A 14,233-nucleotide genomic window follows, 5' to 3' on the forward strand; every position below is an offset into this window, starting at 1 on the left:
CGTGGAGGTTTGGTATGGGAATGCAATTCCTGTGTGACTTTCCCTCACTTACCTTTCCAAGATGAGGCCCACTGGGTCTTATGTAGTTTTCCTCTTATTGCCACTCCTGGGTATAGTCATCCACATCTGTGCCATGCATACTTTGTAAATCAGGTAAACTAACAGTCTATGCATGGCACATACACACATCACAATCCAGTTGTATAATGCACATTTTTAAATAAAATAGAAACTGATATACAAAATTCATATGCAAAATTCTTTATTTATAACAGAACAATTGACAGGGAAGTCAGCCACTTCCAATTTCTCAGGAATGTCTCCTCATTTCACAGTCAGTGTGTAAGAGCACAATTAGTTCATGGTAACAAGCGATGGACAGGAACTGAGCTATCTGTTAAAAGGCCTCTCTGTACAGTATAAAAGGATTGTTATGTGAGTGCAACAGGTTCTTACATTGCAAGTGTGTTGGGCATTGTGCATACAGTGCCATTAGGCAAGGATACAAAGCAGTTAAGAATATTTTAGTGGGTATTAGCTGGGTGCATGGGGAACACTACATCAGCATTCTGTTTCAGAAATCTATCCTTTCATTATCTACCCACTCCTTTCACTTCCCCAAATTGCCACCAAATCCAATTCTAATGATATTGTGACACTTTCAGAGAAACGTGCACTTTTTCCATCTAGATTTTGTTTCACATGTGCATTTTAGTTTACATTTAGATGTTCACACATTAACCAAAATATAGTGGAAGTGTCCATAAGAACAAGGACAGACTTCGAATTTATGGAGATGTTTTTTGCCAATATTTTTATTAAGAAAAAAACCCCTGATAATTAAATATACTTATTTTAAGGATGGCTTTTATTTGTTAAAAATAGCTATATGGATTTTATAAATATGTATATAATCTACTTGAGAATATGTTAGGACATTTTGTATGCCACAAATTCTCATGAAAATATTTTCTTCTAAAGTTTGAATTGAGAGTTAGTTAACTAACTGATCTAATTATTGCTTTTAGCCATCATACTGCATACTGCTGTGCAGCGAGGGGAAAAAGAGATTGCTCTTTGCTTTTGTGGATGTTTGTTCTGTTTGTAGGCATCTCAAGAATAGTGCATTGCTTCTGGCCTAAGGATCTTATAAGACCCTAAAGGAGTCAGACCTTTTTAGCTTGATTACTTGGACAAGATTTTATCTTAATTAATACTTTTTTAAAATCAGGACATGTGCCTTCCAGTAGGTAGACTAATAGTTAAAGTGCTTCAGTTAAAGTAAATAAACCCTGACATATAGAAAAGGTTTATCTGGAGAATGTGATATATTACTTACAGAATATGCACTGAAGTATCTGAAATGCTGAATGTTTCCCATGGATCGACGCAGTGCAAGCAGTTCTATACATGTGTTGCTATTCCACTAGACTGGAGATGTACAGTACTTACAAAAACACAATCCAAAAAGAAGATTAGTGCTGGTGGCTCTTCCTTGTCATTTTAGAAACATAAAAAATTCTGCACTACTCTTTCATAATTTAAATACATAAGTAATCTCCACTTTTATTACTTTATGACAATGACTTCAAATTTACATTATTTTAAGTACCATTGTAATAGCTCCGTGTATAATACAGATATTTGCTGATATTTTGTCAGAAAAATAAAAAAAAAATACCTTTCACTATATAAAAAAATGCTGGAAAGACAAGAACACAGAACAGGGACTTGGTACAGACAATGAATTCAGTTTTAGATCAACCACAGATAACCCAAAATTAAGAGATACACAGCGATATTCAAAAGCAGTGCAAATATCTTTGGAGGTTAGAATAAAATTATACTACCAGAACATCAGACAGGGGAAATAAAAAGGCAAGTACTTCAAGTACAAGGAATGAGTCTGCATGAGGTCCATTTTAGTGTTGGATTTTCTTTTCCAAATTTTACTTCTTCCTCTGAAACACATTGGCCAGCATGGCACCTGATGTAGTCAGCTGGCCCATTTTGTTCAGAAACTTGGTCTTTGTATCTTCACTCACAAGACTTGCAGCAATGGACATTGAGCTAGGAAAGAGTTAAGAAGTTAGTTACATAAGAGAACTAACCCCACCCCAAAGAATGCTGTTTAATAGGCAACATAAGTGTCTTAGCAGCACATTCACAGTTCAAAAATCATGAAAGGGCAGGTTGTTATCAATAGCTATGAAAAAACCAAATCCAAGGGCACACTTAGTTGACAAGTCTACAAGCCAGACGAACAGCAATTTTCTTCATGGGCTACTCGAGCACTATCTAAACTCCAATTTCCCTACAGCCTCCACAGTGATAGTATCTCTCAAGCACCATCAAAGCTTCTATAGGACCTGTCCACCTCAGGTCATAGAAGCACACAAGTGAAATTGGAGTTTTCCACATTCAAAGTTATAGGAAAAAGCAGTCCTATAAGACCTTCAAATAGAATACTAATGAAAAAAACCACTTTAAAACGCCTTACGGATTTTTCTGAATATCTTTATAAATGTTCATGTTAAGGTTAGCTTAACCATTTTAAGATGAATCCCTTTATGAAACATCCACTCCGTTACCTTCTAGAAAATGTAAACTCTAAGCCTTCATTTGCCCAAGTACAATACAATACATTTGGAAGACCACATCTAATCTCCAGTCAGATTCAGAAAAGCCATAAAGCCAACACTACTGAACATGAGACACTTGAGTGTATGGCAATAGGTTTTAAAAAGTCACACAGTCACACACGCCTCAGAAATTTGCTATGAACTGGCATATTCCACTTCCCGGCAAACAGAAAACTGTCCATACTGTCCAAGTTGTGTCACAAGGCAGAACACTTCTATAATGAGAGTATCACAGAAAGCAGAAGTGTCAATAAATGGGCGACACTTCCTGTACTACATCAAGACGTTTCTGGTTAATATGTCAATGCAAATTTTTTATACAGTGTCAATATTTAGTAAAATTAAAACAGAGTTCTCCTTTATACAAACTCAGTAGGGATTTTCTCCATTTGATAATTATCCAAGTGCTTACATCATCCAAGCCCATAAAAATGAATTTCCTGAAATCAGACATGTAGCAATCAGACATAGTACCAACATTTCAAACCAACCAGGATGTCAAATAAGTGAAAACTAGTTATAAATTGTTCTCCCATAAGCCAAAAAAGGTTACTTACCTGTAACTGGAAGTTCTTCAAGATACACGGTTCCTATTTGTATTCCAAATGTGGGAGCATGTGTTTTCTTACCAGTGTCAGTTGACCCACACGTGTATCCCCTTGTGCTCTCAACTAAGGGTACAATAGGATGAATGGCTTGGTGCCTCTCCAGTGACCCCTTTTTTGCCTGAATTAGACCACTTCACAGAAAAGGGGATGGAGGATGGGTACTGGAATAAAAACAGGCACCATATATCTGAAGGAACCACCAGCTATAGGTGATCTCCTCCAAGTGACGGTCCCTATAGGTATTCCAAGCTTGAGTGAGTAGTGAGAGTGGTTGGTGTGGAGGTAGATGTGAGGTTATAAGAGTAAGCTGCAGTATAGCACAGCCTACCACGGAGTCTGGAGCTGCCCTTTGGGCAATGGCGTAGAGGCATGTGTACTGGGTGCCACGTTGCTGCCCAACAGATGCCTTGCCATGAGATGTCCACAAGGCATTTAACTGGTTAACCAGGATCCTGCCCAGGTTGTAGCACCCCCACCCTGCCAGCAGCTCAGCAGGCTGCCCCAGGCTGCCAGTTAACTGGTTACATCCCTAATTGTAACTATCTTATGCACATTAGATACTGTGTAGGATTCATGGATGCACATGGAAACCCATTTGGAGATTCTCTAGGAGAAGACGACTTGATCCATAGACTGGTCAGCATTGGCTTCAAACAGTTTGGCACAGGTCCTTTGGAGGCAAGACACAAACACAGAGAAGGCAGCACCATCCTGTGTGCATGGGAAGCATGAGCTTTGGGACAGAATATAAAAGAATATAGGGAGGTGAATGCACTGATTATGATGAAACTCTAAACACCATTTTTGGAGGGGGGGCAGACAGATTGTAGCTGGAGGAAATGATCCTTCTGGAATATTGGGGGGAGGGGGAGGGGGAAGGGGAGGTGGGGCTAGCATGGTTGCCAATTCATTGACCCATCTAGCTGAAGTAATTGCCAGTAAGAACATGACCGGCTTGAAGGTGACCTTGTGCTAGACGACAAGAGAATGTAAGAGAGAATGTCTCACATAGACATGGGCCACAGTACTGCCAGGAAGGTACTGAGGTGATGTTTCATGAAGCAAAATGGGGTAAGATGTGTAAACAGAGGCACCCTTCGGGGGGCGGAGGAGAGGAGAGAGGGAGAAGAGACGGGAGGCATTAAGGGCTGCCAGGCAGATCTGCATAGAACTTAGGGAAGGCCAGACATTTTGAGCTTGATGTGGTACTTGAGGATGATAGGCAACTTGTACTCAATCGGTGGTGACAGCAGTGAGACCATGAGATGAACGGTCTACATTTAACTTGGTAGCAGGCTCTGGTGAAAGCCCTCTTGCTTCAGGCAATGATGTGTCATACGACGATGGAACAAGCTTTGTCTACTACAACCTCTATCCAAAAACAGATCCCCAAATGAAGAGGGTCCAGGGTAGGATGCTTGTGTTGGCCTCAATCTTGTGAGAGAAGATCCATGAATGTTCCAGGGTGGAGCCGTGTTCAGGTGGAGAGTTTGAAGAGGTTGGTGAACCAAAACTGATGGGGCCAGAATGGGGCTATAACCTCAGTATCTCGGTCCTGTTGAATCTTGTTCAACTACTTATGGATGGATGGGAATAGGTGGAGGTGTAGCAGACGTCACCTGTCCAGACCAGGAAAAGAGTGCCCCCCTGCAAGTCTTCCCCTAGGCGCTCTTGGAACAATAAAGCAGCAACCTGTGGGTCTTGTGAGTGCAAATAAGATCCCAGCACAGAATGCTTCATTTGCAGAAGAGGTTGCAGAGAGGCACTGTTCAATTCCGATGTGTGGTTAGGGTACAACATTAGTTCCAAAGGTGATACCTGTTGTTGGTGTAACACGACTGCTATCATGGTGTTGGAGAGTAAATGAACGTGGTGGGATTGAATGTGAAGAAAAAGATACCTGGCATACAAAATGGACTAGAGATGTTAGAGCTTACCCAGGTAACTAATAAGTGACTACTTATTGGCTAACAGTCCTGGTTAACTCCAACATACCAACCACTCCAAGTTTTAAATCAAGAGCATGCAAGGGAGATGCTTGCTGCTGCGCACTGTTGCCTCTGTATCAGAGGCAGTGGCAGTGCAGGATGGCAGGGAGATCCCCAGGAGTGGGGCTGGGAGCCAGGAGTGCCCTGCCTGCTGGCCCTGATCCCAGAAGGAAGACTGTGTTGCAACTGAGTCAAGCTGCATCCCACTAAAGTGAATTGTCTGTACAGGTCCTTAGGCCCTATGTTCCACAATGAACTAATCCATATGTACTGAAAAACATGTGTTCTTTCTTAAAGTATCATATAAAACAAAGATTTAGGAAAACATCAGAACTTGAGACACACAAAGGTGAGTGATACAGTATCTTCTTCTGAGCTTACACAGAGCTCTTTGCAACTTGGACATGTACTCAGCATCACAGCTAACAACATGTCAGTTTCTTGAATACTTTAGAGCTTAGAACAAGTTAAAAATTGGGAATGTTAATGTTCAGATTTGCACCAACAACATTATTACAATATTATAATCTAGACAGGTAGAAACATTTGACAAGTATGTATATAAAACATATCTAGCATTACCAAGCTAAATAGTTAAACATGTTTAAATAATTAAACACTCTGATTTGGTGAGAAATTTGATCATTTGTTCCAAAGGATTAAGATTTGTTTTTGTTTAAATTGTAAATTTAAAGCCGGTTAGTTTATGTTAAATGATGCAGTCAGTTCTGTTTTATCATAATATATATTTCATTATACAGGAAAGTAGTTTTTAAACATTAATTTGCCTAATGTCTACATGTAGTACATGCAACACAGTACTCCCTTAAGTTTGTTGTGATGCTTCAGGCCAAAATATTCAAAAAACTGCATTCGCATAACCGTGCTCTTTGTAAAAGAAAAAAAAAAAAGTAGTCACCTTTTTAAAACAAATTGGTTACTTAAGAGCAAACTATTTTGTCATATATATATGCATTTAAATTTATTTTCTATACAACAGTTTTAGGATTTACCATACTTGATTCTCTGATTTAAAATCAAAACATGTCATGTTCCTTTTTGATCTCAGAATCTGATCAATTTTTCTAACATAAGAAAAGAAAATGTGATGAACCGTAGTAAGTAAATATCCACAACTGATTGATTAATTCTCGTTTTTGTGATTTAGGCTAAATCTGTCATTGCATCACATTCCTAAGCACTGGTAACTTGCTTGTCTTTTGGTTACACTTAAATCCATTGAATAATGTATTTTAAAAAAACCCGTATGAAATATGTAACGTTTCTAATAAAATGACCCCCAGTTTTGATTTGGCTTTAGGAGGAAGTTTGATAGTATATACCTTAAGTCAAAATATTTTCTATCAAATTTTTACATTTGTTTTAGCAATGTTGCAACAGAAATCTAATACAAAAAAGGGAAGGTCAAACAAAGGAAACAAGCGTGACACGTGAAGACTTCTCTTTTTCAATCTTACTTCTCAGTATTTAGCGTTCAAGAAGGAAATTAATTGGATGCAGCATCACTGATGCACACGTAGCACTTATTTTTGTATCCACGCTGCACAGGAAATACTCAATGTGGTATCAAGAATGTTTTCTTCAGTTGTAAAATATTACATTTTTATTCAAATTATTTTGGTACTACTGTGCTTTTTACTAATTTGTTTTTAAGACTGTGGCTAATCTATATTTAAAATAGCTATTAGACTAAAGCCACGAAGAGATAATACAATATGCCTTATTAAAAACCAATTCTGTCCACATAGAGCAGTGTTTCTCCAAGTGGTCAGCGGAACACTCAGAAATCTGCTAACTGGCTGCTCCTGTTTATTTACAAGCTCCACAGACATGGAGCCTCACGGCTCCCACTGACTCCGGTTTGCTGTTTGCAGCTAAGGAGAGCCACAGGAAGCAGCAGCCCAGGCGCCACAATGCTTCGTGCAGCTCCCATTGGCTGCAAACGGCTAACCACACCTAATGGGAGCTGTGAGGCTCTGTAAACTAACCAAGTGAAGTAAACAAACAAACCAGGGCCGCCTAGTAGCAGCTTTCTCAGAGTGGGTCTACAGACCACTTTCAGATAGACACTTAACAGAAAAGAATACCATCCAAAGTAACTCTTCTGTTCAATGAAAAAGAGCAGACCATCAATGCTTCTAAGTGAAAACAGTTGCTTTTGATATAAGGCCAACACTCATCTCCCCAAAGGAGCTTAAACTATGTTTATACTGCCTCCCAGCACAGTTTGCAGGGGTGTGAATTGCACAGTACACCAAAATGCTGTGTTTTAATTGTCCTTTGTGGGTGCTACTGGCACAGCTAAAAAAAATGATACCGAGGGCACAGAGCAGAGAAAGCTCTACTAAAGAATGCTCATGTGCAAAACACATGTTTAGAATTGAGAAATGAAGTTAGGACTGGCTAATGGGAGTAATCATCATGTTTATGGTTTTCAATATATACCAAGGAGACACTGTGGCAGACTATGCTGGGGCCAAGCCAAGCCCTCTTATTGCAGGTGCAGCAACCAACACTTTTAATGCTGCAAGTAGTGGCCATCAGCTGCTGTTTACTGTGCTAGATAGCCAGGCCCATAGCATCACCTAGTCAAACCCCTCAAAAGACACCAGGGATATCTCAATGTATTCTGCTTTATTTATTCTTTGTCTTTTCAATTTCTCATTCTTTGATCCAAGTTTTAGTCACCTCTGCTTTTCTTGTGTCTGATCTATTTTTCTGTTGTATTTCTTGACTCCTCTTACTCCGTCCCTCTTCTTGTTTTCCCCTGTCCCTCCTGCCTGGTTTTCCTGAAACTGGAGAACACCTCATGCATGTTGTCTTTAACCACAATAACCAGTGCTTGGTCACCAGTGCAGAAAAATGACTACTTCCCTCTTTCTCCCTTGCTACTTTGTTGCCTGTTGTGTTGCTCCCTCCACCTTTTGGTACTCTTCAGAGAACAAATTAACATTAAGATCACTGAAGAATGACTACTTTGAATGATTTCACTTCTTGCCTTGTCCTTTCTCCTCTAATTCTGCTTTCACCCAGAGGAATGGGAAAAGATAGAGAAGGAATACAATGAAAGTTGAAAACTGCATAGTGAAATAAAGCTCTGAAAGGCTTCCTTAGTTAGTTTTTTAATATGGCAGGTTTGAACCTAGAAAATATACTGGCTACCAGCCCTATATGATCCCTGCTATCTTTTTCCATTGTTAGGAGAGCAAAAAAGATACAAATGTTTAAATGCTTTCTTTCGGCAAAGATTATAAAGTTTTTGAATTTCTTCTCCCTCAAAGAGACATCTATGACTACCCAAAATCAATTAATTATTCTTACAGTATGACCAGGACTGAGAAAAAAGTTGGTTTACAATCTAGGCATTGTATAAAAGTCTCTGTGGACTTAGTCAAGATTTCAGGCATATCTTCAAATGTTGCTCTGATGCTAACCGCTGCAGGATTTGTTCAATTCTTGTTATACGATCTATTCACCATCAATTACAAACAGCACACATCATCTTAAGTACTAACAGCCATGTCTAAGACTATACAAGATCTGTTTGAAACCTATTCTCCACACTAAAACTAGTTCTATTCAGCAACATACGCTTACAAACCTTGCCTTTTCTAATTTCCTAAGTGATTTGAGAATTAAGCCTAGTCACCCTGAGAAGTAGCTTTACCAACATTTTAAAGATAAGGTGATGAAGAGGTTAAGTGACTTGCTCAAAGTCACACAGAAAAATCAATGCCAAAGCTGGAAACTGACACTAATTTTTTTTCTCTACCATTCAATTATTTTTACGTTATAAGCTTTCCAACCAATACTGATGAATTCTCACAACTTAAAGGGTCTCATTTATTAGGCTGAAAATATTTTTTCTTTTCTGAAAGAGTAATAGATTGTGCGTAAATGTAATTCTTCCAGCAGCCTGTTAGAATCTATGCCTTGTTAGACAGACAATACTTCAAGTACTGCTTCTGATGGGTTAGAAGCATAAGAACAAAACAATATGAAAAAACAAGAACTTTATTTTCACCAAGTGGATGAAAGTGCACTGCCTGACATTTTATACTGGGTATAGCAACAACTACAAACAGAGTTTTACCAAATTCCTGAAATCTATTTCTAAATATAGACCATGGCAGGACAGGATTCACAGGTTTAAGCCTTGGACTAGAGAACAGCCCAGTATTCAGGAAGATGCCCACAAAATCCTCCGAACTCTTAAAAAAAGCTGGTGGCTTTTTTTTTGAAGGATGAAAGAGTGGATCTCTTACCCTTGCGGTTCTTGGACGGTCTTGTTTTCCACTTTCTGTTCACACTCCTTTATCATGGAACTTAAAATAACCTAAAACAGTAAAATAAAATAAATAATCTATGTTCTAACATTTTCAGCCAAGACCCCACTCTCTTGCACAAGATAAGGAAGTACTAAAATCAAAAAGGGTATACTCTATTTTCAAGCAACTTAAAAATGCAAATAAGTATTGTCTGTCTTGTGGTTACAAGCACAAAGACTATTCAGAACCTTTCAAGGAAAAAATTATTTAAATACAGTAAAACTCCAAGGCTGTGTCTACACTGGCATGAATGTCTGGAAATGCTTAAAACGGAATACTATTCCGTTTTCAGTTTTTCCGGAAAAGGAGCGTCTACATTGCCAGGCTGCTTTTCCGGAAAAGCCCTTTTCCCGGAAAAGCGTCTGTGACCAATGTAGATGCGCTTTTCCGGAAAAGAGCCCTGATCGCCATTTTTGCGTTTGGGACTTTTTTCCGGAAAAGACTACTGGGCTGTCTACACAGGCCCTTTTCCAGAACAGTGTTCCGGAATAAGGACTTATGCCCGAGTGGGAGCAGAATAGTTTTTTCTGGAATAGCGGCTGATTTTGTACAGTAGAGCATCATTGCTTTTCCGGAAATTCAAGGGCCAGTGTAGACAGCTCGCAGCTTATTCCGGAAAAGCGGCTGATTTTCTGGAATAAGTGGCCCAGTGTAGACACAGCCCAATAGTCTGGCACTCCTGATAGTCTGGCATCAAAATGGCAAGAGCCTAGTGAGTGAGCTTTGGCAAAAAATGAGTCACAAGGTAACAGCAGCAGCAGCAGCTGAACTGAGCGAAAAGGATAAAAAAGGGTTAAAAAACTAAAACATTACAGTATACTGTATACAGTATGTACAATAAAAAGGGTTAACACTTTATATACAGTATATATATACAGTATGTATATATATATATATATATATATACACACACACACACACACACACACACACACACACACACACACACACACACACACACACACACACACACACACACACACAGAGTATGTATATATATAAAACCAGCTCATAGTACCTCCTGATACTCCGGCATATCTGTTAATCCGGCATCACCTAGGTACCATAGGTTCCGGATTATCGGAAGTTTACTGTAGCTACTGTTTCAAAGATGCCTCTCTCGTAATGAATCAAAGGACAACCACATTTAATTCATTTTTCTTATATGGCTACAATGGGCTTACTTCATTTTTCAATGCAACATTTATTAAAAATGAACATTTCTGTTCTTTATAGATTAAACCTCTCATTTGTGGCTTATAATTTTATTAGCCCTTAAAGTTACCTTTAGAGGTATTGTGTTCTAAAGTAAAGATGTCAAAAGCCAAGATGGCAGTCTGCACCTACATGCTACTACTGAAAGGAAGCGTTATTGTAAACTGGTGCATCATTGCAATAGGGTCTGCAAGTGTTGCTATAAATCAAGCTATGTGAGGATTTTCTTTAAAAAACTGTTTTAGAGATTTACAGATAATCTTTAGAACTGAAAATGAAGTGATCTGATGTTTCTGTATTTCTAAAGTGAGCAAACAAGGAAACATTCTTTAATTTTTTTTCAAATATTAGGCATTGAATGAAGCTGAATGAAAAGGAGTCAGAGATCCTGTGTTTTGGGATAAAGCATACAATGCATTTGGCAGGGATGAAAATGGAAACACTAAAGTACTGTCTTTAACATAAGAGAAACACTGTTAGAACAGTTATGCAAATCAGTAACAATGCATGGACTGTACAATAGATAAGAGATATGTTTTCCATATCAAACTAATCATCTGAAGCTTTCACTGGCTCATGGCTTGGCAGAAAACCAAGGACTTTCCTTGATTCACTTCTTGGTTCCTACTGAGTTAATCATAAAACTTCAGATGTAGCCAAAGCCTGATGAAACCATTCATTCCTTTCTAAAGGAGGAATGGTAAAATATTCAGCAATAAGGCTCCTGTATCAGAGGCACCACCACTATTAACTTCCCAGTTGACAGTCTCACCAAGAGTTTAAAGATAGAACAGGGCTGGAGACTGACACAGTTTACTGAATTTCTGAGAGCCAAATTATTTCAGTAGATCCACGCTATTGAGAATATACCGAGCGTCACGTATTGGTACCATTAGGAAAGGAGCAATCATTGGGGCCACATGCACACATTTGTTCAGTCCTCGTTTGTGGTATAAAGTTATATGCAAGACACAGAGTTGGACACAGACTGGCTAACCTTGTGAGGAGGGCTTTAAACTAGGTTCGACGGGGACAGGTGAGCAAAGCCCACAGGTAAGTGCTGAATGTGCGGGACTGGGAGATGGGTTGGAAATGGGGGGACTACGGCCTATAATGGCAAGGAGAAAGGAGGGTCAGGGCACAACAGGGAGGCAAGATCAAATCAGTATCTTAGATGCCTATATACAAATGCGAGAAGTATGGGTAATAAGCAGGAAGAACTGGAATTGCTAACCAATAAATACAACTATGATATCATTGGTATTACAGAAACCTGGTGGGATGGGATGCATGATTGGAATGTTGGTATGGAAGGGTATGGCTTGCTCAGGAAGGACAGACAGGGAAAAAAGGGAGGAGGGGTTGCCTTGTATATTAAAAATGTACACTCTTGGACTGAAGTGGAGATGAACGTATGAGATAGCTGTGTAGAGAGTCTCTGGGTTAAGCTAAAAGGGGTAAAAAACGAGGGTGATATCATGCTAGGAGTCTACTACAGGCCACCTAGCCAGGAGGAAGAGGTGGATGAGGCCTTTTTTAAACAATTAACAAAACTATCCAAAGCTCAAGATTTGGTGGTGATGGGGGACTTCAACTATCCAGACATATGTTGGGAAACTAACACAGCGGGGCACAGGCTATCCAATAAGTTACTGGACTGCATTGGAGACAACTTTCTGTTTCAGAAGGTTGAAAAAGCTACCAGAGGAGAAGCTGTTCTGGATTTGGTTTTAACAAATAGGGAGGAACTAGTTGAGAACTTGAAAGTGGAAGACAGTGATCATGAAATAATAGAGTTCATGATCCTAAGGAAAGGTAGAAGGGAGACCAGCAAAATTGAGGTAATGGATTTCAGGAAGGCAGATTTTGATAAGCTCAGAGAACTGGTAGGTAAGGTCCCATGGGAAGCAAGACTGAAGGGAAAAACAACTGAGGAGAGTTGGAAGTATTTCAAAGGGACGTTGTTAAGGGCCCAAAAGCAAACAATTCCGCTGTGTAGGAAAGATAGAAAATATGGCAAAAGACCAGCTTGGCTTAACAAGGAGATCTTGCATGATCTCAAAATAAAAAAGGAGTCCTATAAAAAATGGAAACTAGGACAAATAACAAAGGATGAATATAGGCAAGCAACACGGGAATGCAGGAGCAAGATTAGAAAGGCAAAGGCACAAAATGAGATCAAACTAGCTACAGGCATAAAGGGAAACAAGAAGACCTTTTATAAATACATTAAAAGCAAGAGGAAGACCAAAGACAGGGTAGGCCCACTGCTCAGTGAGGAGGGAGAAGCAGTAACAGGAAACTTGGAAATGGCAGAGATGCTCAATGACTTCTTTGATTCGGTCTTCACCGAGAAGTCTGGAGGTGTGCCTAACGTAGTGAATACAAGCAGAGAGAGGGTAAGTTTAGAAGATAGGATACACAAAGAACAAGTTAAAAATCACTTAGGAAAGTTAGATGTCAGCAAGTCACCAGGTCCTGATGAAATGCATCCCAGGATACTCAAGGAGCTGATAGAGGAGGTATCTGAGCCTTTAGCTATGATTTTTGAAAAATCATGGCAGACAAGGGAGATTCCAGAAGACTGGAAAAGGGCAAATATTGTGCCCATCTATAAAAAGGGGAATAAGAACAGCCCAGGAAACTACAGACCGGTCAGTTTAACGTCTGTCCCAGGGAAGATAATGGAGCAGGTAATTAAGAAAATCATATGCAAACACTTGGAAGGTAATAAAGTGATAGGGAATAGCCAGCATGGGTTTGTGAAGAACAAGTCATGCCAAACTAATCTGATAGCTTTCTTTGATAGGATAACGAGCCTTGTGGATAAGGGAGAAGCGGTGGATGTCATATACCTCGACTTTAGTAAGGCATTTGATACGGTCTCGCATGATATTCTTATTGATAAACTAGGCAAATATAACTTAGATAGGGCCACGATAAGGTGGGTGCATAATTGGCTGGATAACCGTAGTCAGAGTGTTGTTGTTAACGGTTCTAAATCCTGCTGGAAAGGGATAACAAGTGGAGTTCCTCAAGGGTCTGTTTTGGGACCCGTACTGTTCAATATCTTCATCAATGATGTAGATATTGGGATAGAGAGTACGCTTATTAAGTTTGCAGATGATACCAAACTGGGTGGGGTTGCAACTTCTTTGGAGGATAGGGACATAATTCAAAATGACCTTAGCAAGTTAGAGAAATGGTCAGAGGTAAACAGGATGAGGTTTAATAAAGAGAAATGCAAAGTGCTCCACTTAGGAAGGAACAATCAGTTCCATACATACAAGATGGGAAGCGACTGTCTAGGAAGGAGCATGGCGGAAAGGGATCTAGGGGTCATAGTGGACCACAAGTTGAATATGAGTCAACAGTGTGATGCTGTTGCAAAAAAAGCAAATATGATTCTAGGTTGTATCAACAGGTGTGTT

At 39.4% G+C, this 14,233-nt stretch overlaps 1 protein-coding gene across 6 annotated transcripts in view; it reads right to left on the minus strand.

Moving 5' to 3' along the window:
• Positions 1-245: 245 nt before the first annotated feature.
• Positions 246-14,233, minus strand: part of RELCH (RAB11 binding and LisH domain, coiled-coil and HEAT repeat containing) — a 123,905-nt gene continuing 109,917 nt past the window's right edge. For 5 of the 6 annotated variants that reach the window (XM_075921384.2, XM_075921383.2, XM_075921386.2 and 2 more), the window contains 2 exons: positions 9,525-9,595; positions 246-2,070 (listed from right to left, as the gene is read on the minus strand). In XM_075921384.2, coding sequence (XP_075777499.1) covers positions 1,950-2,070; positions 9,525-9,595 — 192 coding nt within the window. In that variant the 3' untranslated portion in view covers positions 246-1,949. Of the gene's footprint in view, positions 2,071-9,524; positions 9,596-14,233 lie in introns of those variants that run through there. The other variant, XM_075921387.2, reaches the window with a different exon arrangement.

Source organism: Pelodiscus sinensis, chromosome 2 (genome assembly GCF_052426305.1).
Source record: "Pelodiscus sinensis isolate ZL-2025 chromosome 2, ASM5242630v1, whole genome shotgun sequence".
Classification (NCBI taxonomy): domain Eukaryota; kingdom Metazoa; phylum Chordata; order Testudines; family Trionychidae; genus Pelodiscus; species Pelodiscus sinensis.